Raw genomic sequence first — 23386 nt, forward strand, 5'->3', positions numbered from 1 at the left:
AGAGAGAATTTTAATATTTATTTACTTTTTAGTTTTCGGCGGACACAACATCTTTGTATGTGGTGCTGAGGATCGAACCCGGGCCGCACGCATGCCATGCGAGCACGCTACCACTTGAGCCACATCCCCAGCCCATGGCTTTGAACTTTTGATCCTCCTGCCTTAGCCTCCTGGGCACTGGAATTACAGGCGTGCACCACTGCATCTGGCTAGTAAATGTCTCTTGATAACTTAAAAAATAAAGTTAATAGAAACAAATCTGAGCCCTACCCTTGAGGTCTTATTAACGATATTGTCTACACTATAACATGGTGTCTATATTGTACTATCATTCTACAGGTTGAGTATCACTTATCCAAAATGCTTATGAGCAAGAGTTTCAGATCTGAGTTGTTTCCACCCCCACCCCCACCCCAGATTTTGGAATGTTGGCATAGACCTCACCAGTTCAGCATCCCTAATTAGAAAATGTGAAATTTGAAATGCTCCAAAAACCCAAAACTTTTTCAGCTTCATGTCAGCACTTGGGGGAAAAAAAAAAAAGAAAGAAAGAAAAAAAAAGTTTAGAAACATTTCTGGTGAGGGATGCTCAACCTGTACAAGTATAAAAAAAAATCCATATTCCAAACATGAAAATAAGACTTAGTAATAAGGTGGGTTAAGGAATGTGGTAGAAGTGACAGGACTGATGTTCTGAAAAGTATATTTTTCTGGGGTTGGAGGGGAATAGTTAGTGAAGCAACCAAGAGTGTCAGGTGACAGTGCTGTGGGGACATAAGGGGTGGACCTGGGGTGGTCAGAGCATGTAAAGCAGCAGGAAGCCCAGAGAGAAAGGACAGCATCAGAATTCAGTTTTGAAAGGAGACATGCCCCAAGTGGAGTGCCCACAGGAGGAACAGCATGCTAGTGCCCACTTGTTCCCACCAGTACAGAGGCAAAGTTGGAGAAGGTACAGGAAGGTGCTGAGCTCAAAGTGACCCCACGAAAGTGGGGTAAACTCAGGAATCTAGGAAGACAGGAAGGTTCCAACTTTTTCTAGAGGGTCATGCGGCTGGAGAACAGACAAGGAAGGAGGGCCAAGGAGAGCAGAGGGTGAGGGGAGTTCCCAGCACTTTGTGACTCAGATCTGGAAAGCGACAGCATTGGGGACACAGACTGAATGAATGGTGGGTGTACTCTGAAGATATATCAAAAGTTGGATGAGAGGGGAGGAGAGCTGCTTTGTTTGGTTTTATTTTCCCTGAGCAACCAAGATGGAATTACTTTTCTGAGATGGGGAAGGAAGGTCAAGAGTTTATTTAGATATGAGGAGCATGGGGGCACTGCACCTGGGGGCAGCCACTGTTCTCAGGGAAGCTAGGGACACATTTTCCTGCCAGGAGGGAAGAGAGTCTTCAAATCAGCAGGGTCAATGATAGGGTGCAGGCATGTCATTGGCCCATAGCTAGCCTCACTAGCATTGGACCAACCTAAACTTCAACAGCATCAGAACATATAGGAATGACAGTGACACAGAGGTTTGCACATGGGTACTCACCTCCAGAGTGCCCCTAACTCCATGAAGATGCACAGTGCAAACAAGTCTCTGCATCCTGACAGTACCAAGGGTGGGGACTGTGCGCTCTCTCTCTCTCTCTCTCTCTCTCTACACCTTCATCTCCTGCCTGGGTCCAGAATTCCCATCTACTTTCCCCACTGTAGCATAGCCTGAGGAAGTTGCATCCCTTCTGGTGGCTTCCTATCTTTAAGTCAAACTCAGGTGTCTCAATGTGTCCCAGAAGTACTTGGGGATGGAGAGAACAGCTAAGCCATGTTCTGATTCTGTGTTTCACATATCTTCCTGAGTAGAACAGACACCTCAATCTGCCTAGATTGGCCTGAGTCACTTCCTGACTCACATCTCCGAGTAAAAGAATGGCTGGGATTCATTTCAGAAGGAACTGAAACCAAAAATGCCAGCTTTCAACTTTTAAACAACATCAAATCTCATTAAGGACAAGTACAAGGAATACAATTTAACTCAGGAGATAAAAAGATGTTCCAAGCAGTCAACTTCCATAACCAAAAATAGCACTGAACAGAGAGTGAGCCTCAGCTCCGTCTTGCACCCAGTGGCTGGCTACAGGAAGTTGAGCCTCAGTTTTCTCATCCTTACTCATTGACATGCAATGATGCTGAATACAGTTTGAAAGAGAAGGACCAAGTTGCAGGAAAAGTACAGTAGCACACAGCGTTTTAGAAATGGTTATCATTGATTGGCCTGGTAATGTACACCAGCAACTTGGGAGGCTGATGCAGGAGGATCTCAAGTTTGAAGCCAGCCTAGGCAACTTAGACTTTTGTCTCAAAATGAAAGAACAAAGGACTGGGGGATGTAGTTCAGCTGGAAAGCATCCCTGAGTTCAATCCTCAGTACAAAATATGAAATGAATCATCTATAGGGGAAGAAAACTGAAATAAATATTACTCAAATCAAAACTGAAAGGAACTGAACTAAAAATCAGCAGATGACTATCTCTAAAGGATGGATTATTAAGGAACTTTCACTTTCTGTAGTTAACATTACTGTACTGTCTAAATTCTTTAATGGTGACTATGCATTAGTCTTGTACATTAAAAAAAAAAAAAAAATCGAAGAATAAAAAGGAAAACCAGGGATTGGAGGTGTAGCTTAGTGGTAGAGCACTTGCCTAGTATAGGGGAGACCTTGGATTTCATCCCCAGAACCAAGGGAGGAAGGAAGAAAATAAAGAAGCAATCTAGATAAAATAACACCACCAACCTGCTCAAAGTTCAAGTGTAAGCCAAAAGATGGGGTAAGTGGCATCCAGACTGCAGGGAGGAGAGAGCTAGGAGCAGAGACAGGGTTGGGGACGGAGGCCAGCTCCTTCAGTGGTTAAGACCTAGGAAGGACACAAGGTGAACATATCAACTTTAGCAGTCCAGGAGAGGCCACTGTCCCTTTCCCACTGTTTATCTGAAATATCTACACAGCTTAAAAAATCCACCATGTGTACCACTTAACAGAGACTCAAGCTCTAAAACAGTAAATCCAACCCCTTGGCTCATCTCCAAAGCACATCTACCTGGGCACTAGCCTCCCTGAGTGATCACCACAATAATTACCAGGACAGTATCCCTTATCAAGGCACTGATGGGGACCCACAGCACCAATGCCCATATCACTCAGCAGTTTCATCTCTCCTGGCTTGATGCTAAACTCTTCATCAACCAAAGTTTCTTTTTCCCATTCATCATTTGCCTTCATTTTCAGTGAGCAGCACAAGTATGGGCTCAGTATGCACTATTGAGTTAAGTCTACATTTCTGTAAATTAGCCTTGCAAAAATCTGTGGTTCCTGGGGTGCCCTGTAACAAAGCCAACAAGTCAAGTACCTTCCTGAAAAAATCCACCACTCTGACTCTGGAAAGCATGTGATGTGGACTGAAGACTGCCTTCAGATGAGGCCAGGACAGAACAGGAGAGACGTTCCCCGCAGGGAAACGGCATGGGCCAAGCCACTAAGCAGGGAGGTCTCATGCCCAGGAAGGAGGCCCTGGTGAGTCCTGTGCTAAAGGTTTTCACAAAAAGAAAAAAAGACTTACTACTCGCTAAGAGCCTCCATGAGTGAAAGCAGGCTTGTGTACCCCTCAACAAACAAAGAAAATCGAAGTCTAGCTGACCTAGATCTGAAGTCCAGGCCCATCCCTTCTCTTTCTACCTTAACACTCTGTGGACAAGTTGCCCAAGGCAACACCTTCCACTGTATGGCTCAAAAAGTCTTTGGTTAACCACATTTAACTTCCTGTTTTCTCCTGAAATGATAAGACACTTGGTAGGGTTCAAGTGACACATGCACATGCCAGTATAGGAGAATAATGGAACACCCATCGTTGGATGCCTCCATGGCAGCCATGCTGGACAAAATGAATACTTATGCTGGAAGACCAGGCCACAAACAGAAAGTACAAGCTCCCTTACCCCATGTCAAAGTATTTGGGATGACACTGCTATACCCACTAGGTATGAGAACAGAGACAACTTGTCAACAATCCTGGAAGAGTGCCAGCCACACACCAGGAAAATGGCAAACACTTAATTCATGAGCAGATTCAAGTTTCAGAGGGGAGCTAGCTCTCTGAGGTGACTAGACTGAACCCCTCAGAACCCCCTTTTCAACAATGGGATCCTTAGATCCCATTCCAAGTTTATTGCTCCTTTATTGTTAAACAGAAAATGTGTATTATTCTTCCTAAAAAATAACTTTTACCTTAAAAAGGGCAAAACTCCTAACACCAATTGAGCAATTACCCCACAGATGATACTCATACCCACGTACTATAAGATAAATACGACTATCAACTCTCATTGTACATGTGGGGAAACTGAGGCACAACCTGGTCATGTGGACGTCAACACAGTGAGTGGCCAAAGCAATGCTGGGGGCTGAAAGTCATACTCTTCTAGGCAATGCCCTTCAAAACACTCCCCAAGTCAGACCTGAAGTTTCCAGAGGACTTGGAAACACCTCATGAGTAGCAGCTCAGGCTGACCTTGTACTCCCACCCCACAAAACCCGAAATGAGAATGTTCATGACAATATATTGAGTGTCAAGAGTGAGTCCACACCTTTTGGTGTTTGCTTTCGAAGTACAATAAGTTCTGCTGTATCACAACACTTATACAGTGTTCCTTAAATCACTGCAGAACGTGAGACCAGGCCTTTAAAATGCAGAGCTTGGGCTGGGGCTGTAGCTCAGTGGCAGAGCACTTGCCTAACATATGTGAGGCACTGGATTCAATCCTTAGCACCATCTATCTACAAATAAAATAAAGGCATTCTGTCTATCCACAACTACCAAAAAAAAATATTTTTTTAAATGCAGGGCTTATGGGAATAATGTGGCTAAGCACCATATTTCATCCAAAACTTCATCCAAAACACACAAAAAAGTTAGACATCTGCTAAGTGTAGGTACACAGGCAGTGTGTTTGATGGCTGAGAAACACACAATGTCACATGAAGTCTGGCCTTTCACCTTGGAAAGAGCATGTGCTTATTGTGACACAGTGGGATGCAGGTTAGTGTAACCTTACCATGAACTACACTGTAAGGAGCCAGTCCAACCACAGTAGGGGACAGGAGGGGCTATAACATGCAAGACCTGAAAGGAACTTGGTGTACATCTGAGGTGTGAGCACTTTGATTTTGTGTACCACTGGTGTCCTGTTTAGATAGGAACCATTTTCTAGAGTCCCCTAGGACAAGAGAACCAAACTTTTTCTAAAGGGAGACCACTCAATAACTTTGACTTCTGGGGACCATTTGATCTCTTCATGTGAGGCCTCGTGGTTCAGATAATGCATACTTGAATGGCTGCAGCTATGTCCCAATAAAAATATACCAAATGCACTATCATTCCGCAGACCACAGTTTCCCAATCTCAGCCTGTGTTTCTCCTAGAGAAAACCACACATAAGCAAGCACAGTATTTGTGCCATGCTCCAACTCTTCCCTAATGTATGTTGGAAGAAGCCTGTGTTTCCTAAACAAGTCTGATAACAGAACTGACAGGATTCAAATGAGTAAATTCAACTTGAGCCCTGAAGGTTAACTCTCTATTTTTTCATATATATTTTTTTTAGTTGTTAATAGACTTTTATTTATTTATATGCGATGCTGAGAACCGAACCCAGTGCCTCACATATGCCAGGCAAGTGTGCTACCGCTGAGCCACAGCCACAGCCACAGCCCAAGGTTTACCCTTTGACAAGTCAAAAGAACTTCTGTTTCAAAAAAATACCAATTACAGACAAGAGCACTTGCTGTGGGGTCAGTTTTATACTATCTTAAAAGCCTTACACGTGGGGCTGAGTTGTGGCGCAGTGGTAGAGTGCTTGCCTAGCATGTGTGAGGCACTGGGTTCGATCCTCAGCACCACATAAAAAAATAAAGTTAAAAAAAAAAAGCCTTACAGGCTTGGAACTCTCAAGATAAACAGGCGGGGGAGGGGGGTGTGGTGTCTGGGGTCATGGCTCAGTGGTAGAGCACTCGCCTCCCAAGGCCTGGGTTTCTCAGTATCACATAAAAATAAATAAAATAAAAGTTATTGTGTCCAACTACGATATTGAAAAAAATTTTTTAAAAAAGATAAACAGGCCCCTCATAGAAGGAAATTATGTGCTACAAAACTCAATTACTGTGGCAGACAAAACTTTAACCCTTCCTTCCTCGTGTGGGTGCTAAGTGTCAAGGTCAAAGCCCTAAGGAAAGCATGGAAGCTAAGAGGGACTGGAGGGTTGCAGGCCTAGTGGGGATAGGGTGAGTAGCAAAGGAGAAGTCTTGTGGAGGATGGGGTGGAAAGTAACCCAAACACGTTAAGGTTGAGTATCTGGAGGACTGGGGGTCCCTATGGATACCCTGTGATGTGATGGAGCTACAGGGAATGGGTTTACCAGGTAATGAGGACTGGCCTTCATGAACCTCAAGGATGTTTTACCAGGTGGGGTGGAGGGGCATCCAGGGGGCAGAGTCCATATTACCCTTCTGGATGCTGCTCTGTGCTGCCTATGACCTTCCCACTCCAGGCAGATTCTAGGCAGGCAGGGATCCTACACCCTGTGTTCTGTCCTGAGGAATGGACAGAGATCCCAGAACTAAGTCACTGGGCAGTCAAAGGTCAGTACTTAGTACATTTCACTTGAAGCTACAGCTCCACAACTCAGTCTCAGCCCTAGCCTGAGGACAACAGGGGAACTGCTGGGACCTAGCAAAGTGCAGGCTCCATCTGGTCAGCACCTTGGTCCTTCAATTCTGCCAACATTCTCATGAATACTGGGCCTGGTCATCACTTCACTCTCAGTCTGGTAGTATCCTGTCCACCTCACACTAGGGTTGCCTGGACTTCGGGACTGGATACGGGTTCTCTCTTTTGCTTGAGGTAGAGAAAGGCCAACAGAGCCACCACATAGATGACCACTTTATACAAAGAGAAATGGGAGAAACAAATCTTCCGGTCTTGTGGAAGGGGCTTAGTTGCTCTTTCAAAGGCTTTTCATAAGGTAGGCAGTGCCACTGTTAGCCTTCCACAAACAGAGCAAGGTTCTCAGGGCCTGAGCAGGGGGCCTTTGGCCACAACTATGCTGTGGGTTCCCAGGAAGCCACAGGCAGCAGAAGAGGGAAAGGGACAAGGAATACTCAGTATCTGTGACTTAAGAGCATCTGAATCTTTAAAAAAGACCTTCTCAAGAGACAATGGACACAGGAAGGCAACAGAAACACCTTCCCACCCCTCAAACTGTAGCACTCTGGGCTAGTTACAAATGAAGAAACCCTGCTCCAAACACACATATAGGCTGTGCACCTATACTCACACAAATTCATATTCTCTCTCTCTCTCTCTCTCACACACACATTTTTACCCCCTCCTCCCATTTCTGAAGTCTTACCCAAATAGCTCAGAAAAGATCTCTTTCTTCTATGTTTAACTCTAAGCAAAAGAAACGGAGTTCTTGTAATTTATTAGTGTCTGCACAGCTACTGCCCTAAGTGTCCCAAGAATAAGGTAGACTACAAAGGTTGGAAATAAGAAATAGGACCAGGTACAAGGGCCAGAATAACCAATTTGTGAAGTACACAAAGGAGCCCAGAGCCCTGCAGAATCTCTTTCCTGCTGCATTCCTGCCTACCTCCCTCCACTTCAACCCATTCTTCCTCAGCCTGGTGGTTTCTCACTCAGTTGGAGCAACAAGACATTTTCGAATCACTAGCAATAAGACTTCACCTCACTACTAGCACTTCATGCTGAAAAAAACACAGTAATTTTAATATCCAGACAAGTCAAAGAAATAGCTACTGTGTGCTTCTATGGACAATGCATGAACTCAAAAGGAAACTTTTGCAGCATGAGGAGCTGGTCAGTTACTAACTGCCTAGGACACACTTCCTCCTAGTTCACAGCTCACTTGGTCTGACATGGACTGCTGCAAGGCTCCTTAACCCAGACAATTCCAACAAGTACTCATCCTGCTCCAGATGGTAACTTGGAGGGACTAGTGACACTTCTTCTGTGGAGGGCAGGAGGAGGAAGACCTTAGGGTCCTGACCTTTGAGGGAACAGAGTTATGAGATGAGAGTTACCTGGTTACAGGACTACACTGGAAAAGGAGTACACCATACTGATCCAAAGAAAAAGAAGAATCTAGAAATTACTCATTTGAGCTGGGCCCTAAAGGCAGAAATGAAAAGATGGAAAAAGGGGGAAGTAAGTAGCAGAAAAGGTGACATGACAGATATATACAAGAGAATTAAAACCTGTCTCCTAAAAGGTAGATGAAGGCAAATAAAAGGAGATTCAGACTTTTAACAACTGTATTTTAAATGCAACAAGGTAGCTTAGAAGCAACAGAGAGGTGACTTGCATGTAACATTTCAGTATGAGAGGCTCACAATGAAAATGGGCCTCCTGAATCGTTTATAACCCTGAAAGAGTCCAGGAACAGGGAGGGAAGAATCCTGTCTTTCCACCTGTGAGAGTGAGAAGAGCTAAAACCTTTAATAAAGTCCTGAAAGACAGAGGAAAGGAATGCTGAGATCTGAACAGTAGCACAGAACATGCAAACCTTTTTTTTTTTTTTTTGGTGGGGGGGGGGCATTACTGGGGATTGAACCTAGGGCCTGTTCATACCATGCAAGCATTTTACCACTGAGCTACATTCCCAGTCCAGAACACATTACAAAAAGACATGAATACATACAATTTAAATGAAGTGTCTCGGGCTGGAGGTGTAGCACAGTGGTAGAGTGCTTGGGCTAACATATACAAGGCCCTGGATTCCATCTTCAGTACCACAAAAATAAATAAATAAATGAAGAGTCTCCCCTCATGCCACCAAATACACAAATTTAAGCACTGATGCTGGGGGTGTGCTACCGCTGAGCCATAGCCACAGCCACAGCCACAGCCTAAGGTTTACCCTTTGACAAGTCAAAAGAACTTCTGTTTCAAAAAAACACCAATTACAGACAAGAGCACTTGAAATAAGTGGGCTCCTTTGTGTACTTCACAAATTGGTTATTCTGGCCCTTGTACCTGGTCTTATTTCTTATTTCCAACAGGGATACAACAGTCCTGGCAAGAGTTTTCTATCCAACTTTTGCAGGATCAAAAACATTTAACAAGTGTGTTAAATGTAGGTGTTGAGAGAGAAGCTAGGTCCAGGAGCATCTCAATTGCTGACTCCTACCAGAGGCACTATGACAACCTAGGTGCATCCCCACTGCTAAATAATGGGTCCACCACTGGTTCTCCATCTGAAATGCTAATGATCTATCCAATATAAGCTCATTCCTGTCACCAAACAGTGGGAGGAATCTGAAGCAAAATCAGACAAAACATTCTATCCATCATCTTCAGTCCTTGGTGAACAACCCAGAGACATGGGTTATCAAGAATGAAAGGAGTGCTGGGCACAGTTACACATGCCTATAGTCCCAGATATTCCAGAGGCTAAGGCAGGAAGATTGCTTGAGCCCAGGAGTTCAAGACCAGCCTGGGCAATGCAGCAAGACGCTGCTCAAAACCAAAACAATAACAAAAAGGGACTGGGTTGAAGCTCAATGATAGATCACTGGCCCAGCATGTACAAAGCCCTGGATTCAATCCCCAGCACCACAACAAAATAGAATGAAAAGAAATTAAAAAAAGAAAGAAAGAAATGGTATATCCGGTGTTTGTTCTTACTTATTTGTAAGAACAAGTTGACAAGAACATTTTCTTAAAGTAGAAGATTTATATGTCATGCCTCCAAAAATGCATTTTTGGATATATTTAACAAAATTAACATGGAGAGCAAATTATTACAAACTGATATACTCAAGCTAAGTAACAGCCAACATTTAAAAAATAGAACTTTAGGATTAGGTATGGGAGCTCAGTGGTAGAGCTCCTGCTTATACACAAGGTCCTGGGTTCAATCCCCAGCACCAACCAACCAAAAAAAAAAAAAAAAGGCTGGTGGTGGGGATAAGTTAAATTTTGATGGTCTTCAAATTCCTATCTGCAAACCACATCTAAACCTTCTACAGTGGAAGACAGCACTTGGTAGCATCTCATCCCAGCCCTGTGTCAGAACAAAGCAGGTTTTCGTTTGTTTTTTTTAGTTGTAGATGGACACAATACCTTTATTTATTTTTATGTGGTGCTGAAGATGGAATCCAGTGCCTCATATGTGCTAGGCAAGCGCTCTACCACTGAGCCATAGCCACAGCCAGAACAAAGCAGTTTTTAGGACAACTCATCTCTAGAAAATACAAGCTTCTTGGGGCTGGGGATGTGGCTCAAGCGGTAGCGCGCTCGCCTGGCATGCGTGCGGCCCGGGTTCGATCCTCAGCACCACGTACAAAGATGTGTCCGCCGAAAACTAAAAATAAATAAATAAATAAATATTTAAAAAAAGAAAATACAAGCTTCTTGCCATAGTATAAGTGCCAGCCTGCTAAAAGTGCACCCAGCCACAGGGTATGTAAAAAGAGGCCCAGGAGAACCAGATTCCCAGGCCTCAACCTGGAAGCAACTAGAGGATAAAACTAGAGAATCATTCCTTCCAAGGCAAGATGGTATAGGACCGTGCTTTAATCTCCCCTTAGACACAGCTGGATCGCCCGAAAATTTGAAACTGCCACAACATCAACAGCATGCTGGTCACTGAAGTTCTCACACAGAACCCAATCAGCTCTTTCTCTCTTCACATCAGCTGTGTCCTGGCCTCTAAGCATCCTTTCCCAGTAATGAGATGAAAGTCTGTCTCCATCTTTAAGTCACACAAGACAACAGGAAAAAGTGCACCTACAATGATTACAAGTTTATGAAGAGAAAGGCAAGTAGCAAGTAATTGTCTTTAAAAGTACTGACAGTTCCCAGGGCTCAAGACTTGGCTTCCATGTGTAATACCTTGGAAGTGTTCTGAACCCAATACTTCCTAACTGAAGCACTGCTGGAAGCAGCCCCACATAGGCGCCTGAGCTCAAGCTCAACCCTGTAGCCCCAGGGAGAGAAACAGATGCTGCTGACAAGCACACAACACAGAAACACAGGTGCCACCTATGAAGGGGAACCTAGGCAATATTAAACCAACACAGATGAACAGTAACCAGAGCCCCGTTTGAGGTGCCACAGTAAGGACTAACTGGCTGAGTTTCCCCTTCCTGTGGGAGGAGACCAGAACTACATCCTCTTTCATCTGCCTACTGGGCTGGGATCTCCTCAGCGTATGAAGAGTTAGGCCTGCCATTTCCATGCCATCTGTGATGTTCACATCACAAAATGGGAGGCCTTAACCCTTCAAGGGTTGTACTCCCTCAGGGCCCAGCTTAGCTGCAGTCAAGACCCTAGCTCCATAAAGCCCCAAAGATGAAAATGACAGGGAGGTTTTGCACAGAAAATTCCTGGAAGGGCAAAAAAAAACTTTCTCTATTCCCAGGAGGGAAACAATGGAAAATGAGGGACCCGCATATTCATCTCTTGTCATTTTCATCAGGGCACCCAACAATAGTGTAACGCCATGGGCGGCTGGAGGCCAGGCACACAGTCCCTTTATCAAGTTCCTTCCTGCAAATATCCGTATTCTTTAGTATCTAAGCTCCAGGGGAGGATCAGAACCAGTAGAGAAGGTTACTTCTTCCTAAAAAGAAAGTGTCTGCACAGGGCCTACCACAAACAGTTCTTGGAGCACTTCCCCCACAATGTGAACAGCTGGAACAGAAATCCTACTGATATCTTCTTTCCTGTAAAAAGAAATCGTCCACCTGTAGTCGGGGTGAGAGGTTCTGTAGACACCTATACTGCAGCAACCTCTGGGCAAGTGCTGAGCTGAGCATGAGTTCTGCACAAAGGGAGGGTTTCAAATTAATATTCCTTTAGTAAAAGCATGCTACCTAATAAAATAGAAGCAAAGTACTTGTTCTGGTCATAAGGCCATGCAGCCTCTCTGACCATCTCCAGACACTCCACCCAAATTATTATTTTCTCAGCTGATAAGCTCACTCCCACCTCAGGGCCTTTGCACCTCTGATCTCTGCAGGAATAGTTCTTTCTTCACATTTCAGCTAATACTTTATACATGCCACTTGACATTCTACTTACTCATCTCTGTTTGTATCCTTCCACTCCCATTAAGAACAGGGGACATGAGGGGCATAGTGGTACTTGACTGTAATCCTAGCAGTTTGGGAAGCTGAAGCACGAGGTCAGCATGAGCAACTTAACAAGACCCTGAGCTACTCAGTGAGATCCTATCTGTAAATAAAATATAAAAATAAAACATAAAGGGGCTGGGATGGTAGATGAGCGGTAGAGCGCTTGCCTAGCATGTGCAAGGCCTTGGGTTCAATCCTCAGCTCCACATAAAAATAAATAAATTAAAGGTATTGTGTCCAACTATACCTAAAAAGATATTGAATAATAAAAATAAAACATAAAAAAGGGCTGGGGATGTGGTTCAGGGCCCCTGAGTTCAATCCCTGGTACCCCGCCCCCCCCCCCAAAAAAAAAAACAGGGAACAAGCACAACTTCTTGTTCTTATTCAGTGCCACCAGGGTCATGAAAAACACAATGCTTGGCACAAAAGAAACAATGGATACACATTTTTTAACAGATTGGAATAGATACTTTCAGAACTCCCAGCTGTTATCCCATTCCCCTTCCCTTGTTAAATCAGTCAAAATGTTTTCAGTTTAAAAGAAAAGATAATGATCAAAAAACTCAGCAGGGTGGAATGGCCCACCTAGGCAGCAATCAGGAGTTATAATTAGAGCCCAGGAGTTGGAGATTATCCTGGACAGCATAGGGAGACCTCACCAAAAAAAATAATAAAAAGCGGGTGTGGTGCCACATGCTGTAATCCCACCTACTTGGGATGCTGAGGAGAAGAACTATAAACTTAATGCCAGCCTGGGTAATTTAGTAAGACCCTGTCTCAAAAATAGGACAGAGATGTAGCACAGTGGTAGATCACCCCTGGGTTCAACCCTTAGTATCACAAAAACAAAAAATCCCTTGTCTCACACCATATATGAAAATTAACTCACAATGGATCAAAGACCTAAGTCTATGGAATTCTGTGAAGGAAACATAAAAGGGTAAAATTTCATGATTTGGCACAATTTGGCAATGGATTCTTAGATATCATAACAAAAGCATAATATTAAAATAAAAAAAGATAATTTGGACTGCATTAAAACATTTTTGCGGCTGGGGATGTGGCTCAAGCGGTAGCGCGCTCGCCTGGCATGCGTGTGGCCCGGGTTCGATCCTCAACCACATACAAAGATGTTGTGTCCGCTGAAAACTAAAAAATAAATATTAAAAAAAAAAAAAATTAAAAAAAAATAAATAATTAATTAAAAATTAAAAAAAACCATTTTGTGCATTAAAAAACAATACTGATATAGTGGAGTTAGGGGGGGTGGAAAAACCATCAGTGAATCATGTACACGACAAGGATTTAGTGTCCAAAATACATAAAGAATTCTTAGAGGCTGGGGATGTAGTTCAGTGGTAGAGAACTTGACTACTATGTGTGAGGCCCTGAGTTCCATCCCTAGTACCAACCACATCCCCAAATTTTATAACAACAAAAAGACAAGCAACTCACTTAAAAAAACAACAGGCAAAGGGACCAGGTATGGTGGCAAACGCCTGTAATACCAGTGACTCGGGAGGCTGAGGCAGGAGGATCATGAATTCAAAGCCAGCCTCAGCAACTTAGTGAGGCCCCAAGAAACTCAGGGAGACCCTGTCTCTAAAAAAATATAAACAAACAAACTAAATAAATAAAAAAGGGCCTGCGAGGGAAGTACCTCAGCAGTTAAGCACCCCTGGGTTCAATCCCAGGTACAAAAATAAATGAATGAAAATGGGCAAATGATTTAGAGACATTTCTCTAAAGATATACAAATGCCCAGGAAGCCCATGAAAAGATAATAAGTACCATTAGTCTCTTGGGAAATGCAAATGAAATCATGATGACATATCACAGCATACCATTAGATGGCTACAATCAAAAAAGTGAAAAATAACCAGTGAGGGTCTAGAGAAACTAGATCTTCACAGATTGCTAGAAGTAATGTAAAAAGGTCCAGTGACATGGAATACAAACTGACAGTTCCACAAAGAGTTAAACACATAATTACCACATGATTCAGCAATTCTATCCCTAAGTATATACCCGAAATAACTGAATACAAGCATTCAAACAAAACTTGTACATGAATATTAAAAGCAACATTATTCACAATAGCCAAAAAGTAGAAACAACCTAAATGTCCAACAATGGAAGAGTGGATATACAAAATATGGTATGTCTATATTCGATGGAATATTACTCAGCCATAAAAAGGAATGACGTTTTCATACAATGTAGATGAACCTTGAAAAGTGAAAGAAGCCAGATAAAGGGCTCACATGATCCCATTTACATGAAATAACGAAAAGAGGCAAATCCATTTAAACAAAAAGATTAGTGGTAAGCCAGGGGCTTGAGGAGAGAAGAGTGGGAAGTGACTGTTAATAGGTACAGGGTTTCACTGTAGGATGATGAAAATGTTCTGGAATTAGAAGTGATAGTTACACAATATTGTGAATGTATTAAATGCATTTAATTGCACACTTCAAAATGGAGTTTTGGCAGGGACGTTTATTTCTGTTTTTGTTGTTTTTCCAGGACTAGGGACTGAACTCAAGGGGTGGTTGATCTGCATCCCTAGTCCTTTTTCTATTTTAAGACAGATGTCACTAAGATACCCAGGTTGGCACTTTTTTTAGCACCACAGATTGAAGCAAGAGGCGCTTAACCACTGGGTCACATCTCCAGCCCTTTTTTATATTTTATTTAGAGACAGGGTCTCGCTGAGTTAGGGCTTTGTTTAGTTGCTGAAGCTGGCTTTGAACTTACAATCCTTCTGCCTCAGCCTCCCGGGCCTCTGGGATTACAGGCATGCACCACAGTGACCGGCTTGGCCTTGAATTTTTCATCCTCCTGCCTTAACTCCCCTAAGTAACTGGGATTATAGACTTGTGTCATTGCACCTGGCTAAAAAATGGTGAATTTTTATTATGTGAATATTACCTGGGTGTTTTTTTCTTTTTTTTTTTAAACAGATGAGAAAAGAACTAACAGGGAAAAGCTGTCTTATTCTATGACAGCACAGACTCCGATCCTCAGGGAAAGACACTTGTTTGGCACAAGATCCCAAACAGTCACAGAGCCTCCAATCATGTCATGAACTATGCATTTTCACAGGGATCTATGAGGCCACAGCAAGCCCACCAGACAGATGGGATTAAGAACCTTCTCACAGCAAAGACAAAGGAGTGTGACCACATGGGACAATTCACTAATAAGAACCAACGAGGGAAGAGGAAAAGGCCTCAGACTGCTGGGGTCACATGGACCACTACCAGCTGAACACCTTGGTTTTTGGTTTTTTTTTTAATATTTATTCTTAAGTTTTAGGTGGACACAATATCTTTAAAAAAAAAGAGAGAGAGTGAGAGAGAGAGAATTTTTTAATATTTATTTTTTAGTTTTCGGCGAACACAACATCTTTGTTTGTATGTGGTGCTGAGGATCGAATCCGGGCCGCACGCATGCCAGGCGAGCACGATACCGCTTGAGCCACACCCTCAGCCCCTGGACACAATATCTTTATTTTACATTTATGTGGTGCCTTGTGCATGCTAGGATGCACTCTATCACTGAGCCACATCCCCAGCCTACCAGGTGAACACCTTTTAAGTCAGGCCTTGTCACTGGTTGCACAATGATTAAAAATAACATAATAAAATATTCTATGGCTTTATATTAACATACTGCTGAGGATATGCCACAGGCCTCAACTCACAAGGTGTTTTGCTAATTCACTTGTCCAAACATTGGCTTCCCTTTCTACCAAGGACCAGGATAGACTGGACCCCAGGCACACCCCTGGGGATTCCAAAAACAGTACTTCCACCTGAGAGTGGTCCATGCCTCAGGATTCTGTGGAAGAACAGGACAGTGGGGGTGACAGTTGACACAGCACAAAATCTAAGATTCTTGGGGCTGAGGACCCTCCCACATTGTCAGTTGAATCCCCAAATCACTACTGCTAAGCTCTATGTTTCATGAAACAAAGTATGCATATGTTTAAAATTTTCTGTAATAAAAGGTTTAAAGGTGGGTTTGATCTAAGCCTTCCCTCAGTTTAACCCAAGTTTGACTCCAGTTTCTTGACAGATCATCCAGAGCAGGGAAACTGGTATAGAGTAGGTGGTCAACTGGTATTAACTGATAATACCAGTTGACCACTTACTTTATCCACTCCTGATTGGATACAACTGCTGTGGATGCAGGATACCAATAGGGAGAAAATACTGTTGTTTGAGGGAGAACTAAGGATGGAACCTAGGGCCTCACACATGCTAGACAATTACTCTACCACTTAGTCACACCACCAGTCCTTGACACTGGTGTTTAATAAAAATAATAACAACAACAACTTACATAACGGAGTCAAAATATTAAGTGAAGAAGCACAAGAGGTGATAAGACATGTTCTAGGTACCCAGCAGGGAAGGAAGCTCACCTTCTAGAAGCTGCCATCAGCATCACAGCTAGTCAGATCAAAAACTGCTCAACTTACCACAGTTGTAAATCCAGCTACTTGGGAAGCTGAGGCCAAGTTCAAGACCAGCCTGAGCAACTTAGCAAGGTCCTATCTCAAAATAACTTTTAAAAGAGCTGGGGATGTATGTAGCTCAGTGATAAAGCACCCTGGGTTTAGTCTCAGTATCAAAACAAAAAATAGAGCCCAGTTCACTTCTCAGTTTCCTCACCTGCAGGAATACCACCCACTTCATGGCTAAAACTTTCCAGGAAACCATGAAGGGTAACTTCATGTGCAGTTATTATATAAAGAAAGCAAGCTGTAAAGAGAAGCTGTCTGGTGGGCCAACAGGCATCAGGCCACAGCCTCTCACTAGCATCTCTATTAAAGGTTAAAACTCTGACAAGTTTACACTCCAACTTTTGTACACTGCCAGTTTCCCTGCTCTGGATGATCTATGTGTCAAGAAGCTAGGGTTAAACTCAACTTTTAAACCTTTTATTACAGAAGATTTCAAACATATCCATAGAAGTAGTGAGAAAAATTGCCAGCCATTTCCACCACTCAGGTCCCATGGCCATCAGGGGACAAATCTTGTGGGTTCTATATATTCTGCTCTTTTCTCCTACTCCTCCATTAGCTTTCTTGAAGCAAATCCTTCACAATATACATTTATAAATGAAGGGTTTAGTGTTGGTGTCTACATGGCAAATGTGATCACAATGATACCTTCAACAATTTAAGAGCCATCCCTTAATCTTTGTTGGAGTCACACTTGGTTGAAATCTTTTTTTTTTTAAGTCGTAGATGGACACAATACCTTTATTTTATTTATTTATTTTTATGTGGTGCTGAGGATTGAACCCAGTGCTTCATGCATGCTACGCAAGTGCTCTACTACTGAGCCAAAGCCCCAACCCCCCTTGATTGAAATCTTTATAGCATATGTGTATTCCACACTGGAGGCACACACACATCACACCCCCTACGGCCACCACTTGCTTGCAATCATGTTCAAGAAATTAGGTCATTTGTCCTGTTTCCCACAGTTGGGTTTTGTGGGTGGTGTAACTTTGCCACACTCCTGATTTCCTGTAGTCTGGTAAGGTACAACCAACACACATCTCTCTAGAAGTACATGATGCCCTCTGTGGAATTTAGTGGTCACTAAAGTTTGTCGTCTCCCTTCACATCGCATTTTAACAGGTGTCTTCAAAATTAGAAATTTTTAAAAAATATTTATTCTTAAGTTTTAGGTGAACACAATATCTTTATTTTACATTTATATGGTTCTGAGGATCGAACCCAGTGCCTCCTGCATGCTAGGCAGGCACTCTACCACTGAGGCACAAACCCAGCTCCTAAAATTAGAAATTTATAGTTCCACTGTTTCAGATAATTTAACAGGAATATGTCAATAGTAATGCTGTTCATTAGTTACATGTGGTTATTTAAAGTAAAATTAAGACCTTATTTTCTCAATCACACTAATCCAGGTATTACAAATGGACCACATGTATACAGAACATCCTCCATATTCCAGAAAGTTTTATGGGACAGTGTTGCTCAACTTTGCCCTCATCTACTATATCTTGGTCTTCCATAGTTCAGTTCATAGAAAGGAGGCAGGATAAATGCTTCCTTCTAACAATTTTCTAAACAAGCTGGTTTTCTAACAACTTCTAAAGAGGACTGATGAGTTTCTTCCTTTGAGCACAAACATGAGCCTGTGGCTCTTTAAATTTTTATTTATAAAATTAATTAATTAGTTAATTAATTAATTAGAAACAGGGCCTCACCATGTTGCTTGGGATGGGATACAATAATCCTCCTGCCTCAGTCTCACAAATAGTAGGACTACTAAACTCAAGCTTACCTGTGGACTTCTTTTTTCCCCCCATTTCAGCTAGGGATCAAATTCAGGGCCTTGAAAAGGCTAGACCAAGTGCTGGTCCACCACTGAGTCACATTCCTAGCCCTCACCCATGATTGATTAATTGATTTATGTATACCTGGGATGGAACCCAGGGCTACTCTACTACTGAGCTACATCCCAGCCCTTTTTCTGAGAAAGGATCTCATTAAATTTCCCAGGTTCCTCCTTCCTCAGCTCTCAAGTTAAAGGATTTTAGGTATGCACCACTGTGCATGGGTTAGAATTCAATCTAATTCTATGTTTTACCTAAATACTGTTATTTTGTATTTATGTTTTCTTTTATGTTGAATTTTTTTATTCTTATGTGTGAGCATTACTGCTAGGTTTTGGGATACAAATCTGAAATCCCAGATACTAGGAGGTTGAGTCAGGGCAGTTTGGCAAGACCCTGTCTCAAAACAGAATTACCAAGTCGGGGAACAGGTGGCAGCGGGGGTTATAGCTTCATAGAACACTTGCTCTAGTTCACAGGGCCCTAGATTTGATCCTCCAGTACACCAAAGGGAAAAAAAAAAGTTTTCTCCTATAACATACAACAGAAATAATGTTTGTATTGTGACCCTGAAACTAAAACCATAATTCTGAAAAAGAGTTTTAAAAAATTTCTGTTTGGGGCTGGGGGTAGAACTCAGTAATAGAGCGCCCTTGCCTAGCATGTGTGAGGTGGGGTTCTATCCCTACACACAAAAATAATAATACCTATTTGCCTTTAAGATATACTTCACTAAAACATTTAATGTTGTGTGAAATAAATCCTCTCTGAGAAATCAGTTAATAGCTTGAGTCATAGTTAATATACACCTAGATTCAATTATTTAATTTTGTCCATGATTTTTAGGGATTGTCTGTTGCTGCCACCACTGCTGCCACTACCACTTGATGAGCTTTAGTTTTATAATTAAACAAAATATACACACATAGGGCCACAAAGACATATAAAAGTCTCTCAGAATCCTAGTGATCTCTCCACTGCTCCTCCTGGAAGTGATCATGTGATTCATTTCTAGTTTATACTTCCTTTGGCGGGGGGATATATATATGTATATATGCGCAAATACACAAATGACAGTACACCCCCAACTTTTTATTAGGTTAAGTAGTAGCACGCTGCATCACTTCTTCCTTCACCTTGCTTTTTTTCCCCACTTGTCATTTCACCTAGAAATCCTGTCACCACAACATATAAAGATGTCCCTCTACCTCCCTTCACTCAGGGTCTCAATTACACCCACTGATGGATTTACTCCATCAGTTACCCAGCCTGAAGGAAAGTACATCTCTGCCATCCTGTTCTGCTAGTTCCAAGTGTAGTTAATAAATAAACCTGTCACAATTATTTCTTATTTTAGACAGTGTATCTTGGGGAAACATTTCTAGAAGTGGAATTGCTGGAGCAAGGGGTAAACACATGTGTGGTTTGGGTTCTTGTTGTTTGTTTTTGTGGTGCTGGGGATTGAAACCATGGCCTTGTGCATGCAAAGCAAGCACTCTACAAACTGAGCTATATCCCCAGCCCCCCGTATGTGGTTTTGCTAGATACTACATATCCCCTCTGAGGAGTTGGGAATCCCCAAAGCAACTGCAGCAGTGCCTGACTCCCTCCACTAGGACAGTGTGGTCACCTTTGGATGTTTTCCCAGGTGACTTTCCCGCACACATTGTTCTTATTATCTGAACGACTGAGTACTGTTCATACTTTGGTCAAGGGTCATTTGCATTATTTTTTCTGTTGAAGCATCTGCTTTTCAAGTCACACCTATACTTGAACCTAACACCCAACACAAGGTCCACCTTTTAGCACATAAGCAGTGTGTCCCTAACCAAATGAACAAAGCTCCTAACAAGTGAAATTCAGGGGCAAACATCACATCCACAACCCTGAAAAGACAGTCTATGTGCAATGAAATAAACATGAACATGTGTAGGGTATTGTGTGTGGACTATCTGTATGCTTCAGGAATGGAAGGGAGCTGCTGGACATACCACAATTATCCTTTCCCCTTCTGTGACCTGCAAGGCAGGAATAAATAAGGGCCTGGCTGACCACAGACCACAGCTTCAACTAAAAGTGGATATAGGCTAGAGAGACATGCCCAAACTTATATTCTATGGAGAAAACCTAAAATCAATTTGTATGCTAAGCTGCCTTAAATACCACAACAAAAAATGCACAAATTTACAAATCTTTAAAAAAAAAAAAAAAAATACTACCCAATGGTGGCTTTTGCCTGTTTTAACACTAAGCATCATAAGCCATGACTATTCACAAACTCTGTCCTTTCTTATTAAGTTCCTCCGTGCACTTGGCAGGGAAGAGGATGGGCCTAAAGGAAAACCTGAGATGGCCTCTAGAAGTTTCTTTCTGAGCTCCCAAACTGATTACTTATAATGTTCTGTGTTGTGTCTTCCCAGCTCTAAAATGAAGAGGGAGGTTGCCACTATGCATTCAACCAGTACTTGAGGCTCAGAACATGTGCTTATGAGTTAATAAAGGGCCAAGATCAGGCAGGGGTGCCCGTGCTTGGAGAACTTTAAGTGAGCCCCACTGCCCTCAGACAATACCTTGGGATGTATAAAAAGGAGCAAGCTGCAGGTGCTTTTCCCTGAACAAAGGAGATAAACTTTATAACACAAACACTCTGAGAGGTACATGGTTTCAAGACTCTGAATCTCTGGTCCTTCTCTTCATTCTATATAATATTAATGTCTAACACACCCAAACAGTAGCGACAGCACAGCAGGATCCTCAACTATCTCCAAGTAACCAGCATAGACTTCAAATCTGTCCTTGTCTCCAAAGAATCCCTAAGCAGGGTTGGGGAGACCTGAAACTGTGTATCTGCCATGGACAACAATCTGGCAGTTGCAGAAAAAATTTAACATGGAGCTAACATATGACCTAGCAATTCCACTCTTAGGAGTAGACCAACAAGAATGGAATACAGGCATTCAAACAAAAATGTGCATGATTGGTAAATGCAGTACTATTCACAACAGCCAAACAGTAGCAACAACCCAAATGTTCATCCATGAATGAATGGGAAACAAGACATAAAAATGAAGTGTTAATAGATGCTACAATGTGGATGAACCTGTAAACAGATGTGGAAACAGATATAAAAGGCCATATTATGCATGATTTCATTAATATGAAATGTCCAGAACAGGCAAATTTATAGAGATAGAAAGCAGATTAGTGGTTACCAAGAACTAGGGAAGGAGGTATGGTGCATGACCTCTGATAGGTATGAAGTTTCTTTGGGGGGAGATGACTAGTGTGGTGACAGTTGAACTACTCCTCAGTGTATACACAGACTCATATAAAAATCACTGAGATTATATACTTTAAATGAGTGAATGATATACTTTAAGTGATATAGCATGCATGAGACCCTGAGTTCAACCCCAAGCATTGTTTAAAAAAAAAACAACACCAGGAGAATTTGGTTTTGTCAGAAGAGCATCTTAGAATTAATTTCCTAATACCAGATCGCTTGACCATATCTTCTTGCCATAGGCAGATAAGAGCTGAAACCTCACAAAACTGACCTCAACACTTGTCATATACCACACTCAGCACAGCAGGCAAGTCAGAGAAACCAGCTCTCAACATTGAGCAGCCAATAAGACACCACCAGAGTGAGGATAAGCCCTTGGGCAAGTTACCTGCCAACTCTGGACTGGGTGCACTGCAATCTGTAAAAGGAAGCAGCTGACCCAGGAGGTGATCAAGTTGCCCACAATATTCTAAAACATCTCGGTTCTATATTCTTTTTTTTTTTTTTTTTTAAAGATAGAAAGGAGAGAGAGAGAGAGAGAGAGAGAGAATTTTTTAATATTTATTTTTCAGTTTTCGGTGGATACAACATCTTTATTTTATTTTTATGTGGTGCTGAGGATCGAACCCAGCACCCCGCGCATGCCAGGAGAGCGCATTACCACTTGAGCCACATCCCCAGCTCAGTTCTATATTATTTTTCAGGTAGGTGACCCTGAGCCAAAATGTTACTGCCAAGTCCTGATGGTAACAGAGAAAATCCCATGCAGGTGTCAGGATATGACCTGCTGGATTTGGACTCCACTTTAAGAGTCCTTGAAGGGAAGGCCAGATCAGCTTTCCCACAAGGCACAGGGTAGGGTGAGGGGAACAGCTCCAAGCACCAGTGCAAGGCTCCACACTGCACAGTGATTAAGGAAAAATTCTTAAACGTTTAGAGCAGCATTGGGAAACTGCAGGAATGGCCAGAGGGCAAAGGCCATCTGGCTGGAATTATCCTCTACCTCTGATCCTCACAGAGAGCGGGACCATCCTATTTAGGACCAGGCTTCAAAAACAGTGACCAATGGGAATGTTATCTTTACCCACAAACTCAAGGGTAAGATGGAGACAGCAAAGAGTGCAATCCCACAGCAACATGCCTTCCTGTCTTCTCTAGAAGGTGGCTGTCAGTTTCTGAGGCAGTGCTTACTTAAAAGTGCCCAAGGAGCTCACTGAGGCCCATTGAACAAGTCAGAGCTTTTCATTCCACACATACCAGACCCCAAGCACTCACCTGGCCTCAGGGTATAGGACGAGAAGCACTGGTCCTACCAGTTGGCCATGGCCACAGCTATGTCAAAAGACAACTTGCATCAATGTGCTGACCAACCTAAACCAAAGGACAAAAAAAGAAATGCTGAGTTCCCAAGGAAGGATTCTGGAATATACTGGCAATTTAAAATGTCTCCAGGACAAAATGTGCAGCTCAATGATAGAGCACTTACCTATCTATCATGCACAAGGCCCTGGGTTCCATCCCCAGCA

The 23386-nt window shown here is 42.6% G+C and overlaps 1 protein-coding gene across 12 annotated transcripts in view; it reads right to left on the reverse strand.

Annotated features, from left to right (window-relative positions):
• Gatad2a (GATA zinc finger domain containing 2A) overlaps window positions 1-23386 on the reverse strand; it is a 110855-nt gene that overhangs the window by 42540 nt on the left and 44929 nt on the right. For 4 of the 12 annotated variants that reach the window (XM_027932124.2, XM_071600747.1, XM_071600738.1 and 1 more), the window contains exons 2-3: window positions 23136-23231; window positions 2783-2903 (exon numbers count right to left, since the gene is read on the reverse strand). The exons of 4 other annotated variants lie outside the window; for them this stretch is intronic. In XM_027932124.2, the coding sequence (XP_027787925.1) occupies window positions 2783-2827 (45 nt within the window). In that variant the 5' untranslated portion in view covers window positions 2828-2903; window positions 23136-23231. The remainder of the gene's footprint in view (window positions 1-2782; window positions 2904-23135; window positions 23232-23386) is intronic. 4 more of the 12 variants (XM_071600732.1, XM_027932126.2, XM_071600743.1 and 1 more) reach the window with 2 other exon arrangements.

Source organism: Marmota flaviventris, chromosome 1 (assembly GCF_047511675.1).
Source record: "Marmota flaviventris isolate mMarFla1 chromosome 1, mMarFla1.hap1, whole genome shotgun sequence".
In the NCBI taxonomy this organism is placed as follows: Eukaryota; Metazoa; Chordata; class Mammalia; order Rodentia; family Sciuridae; genus Marmota; species Marmota flaviventris.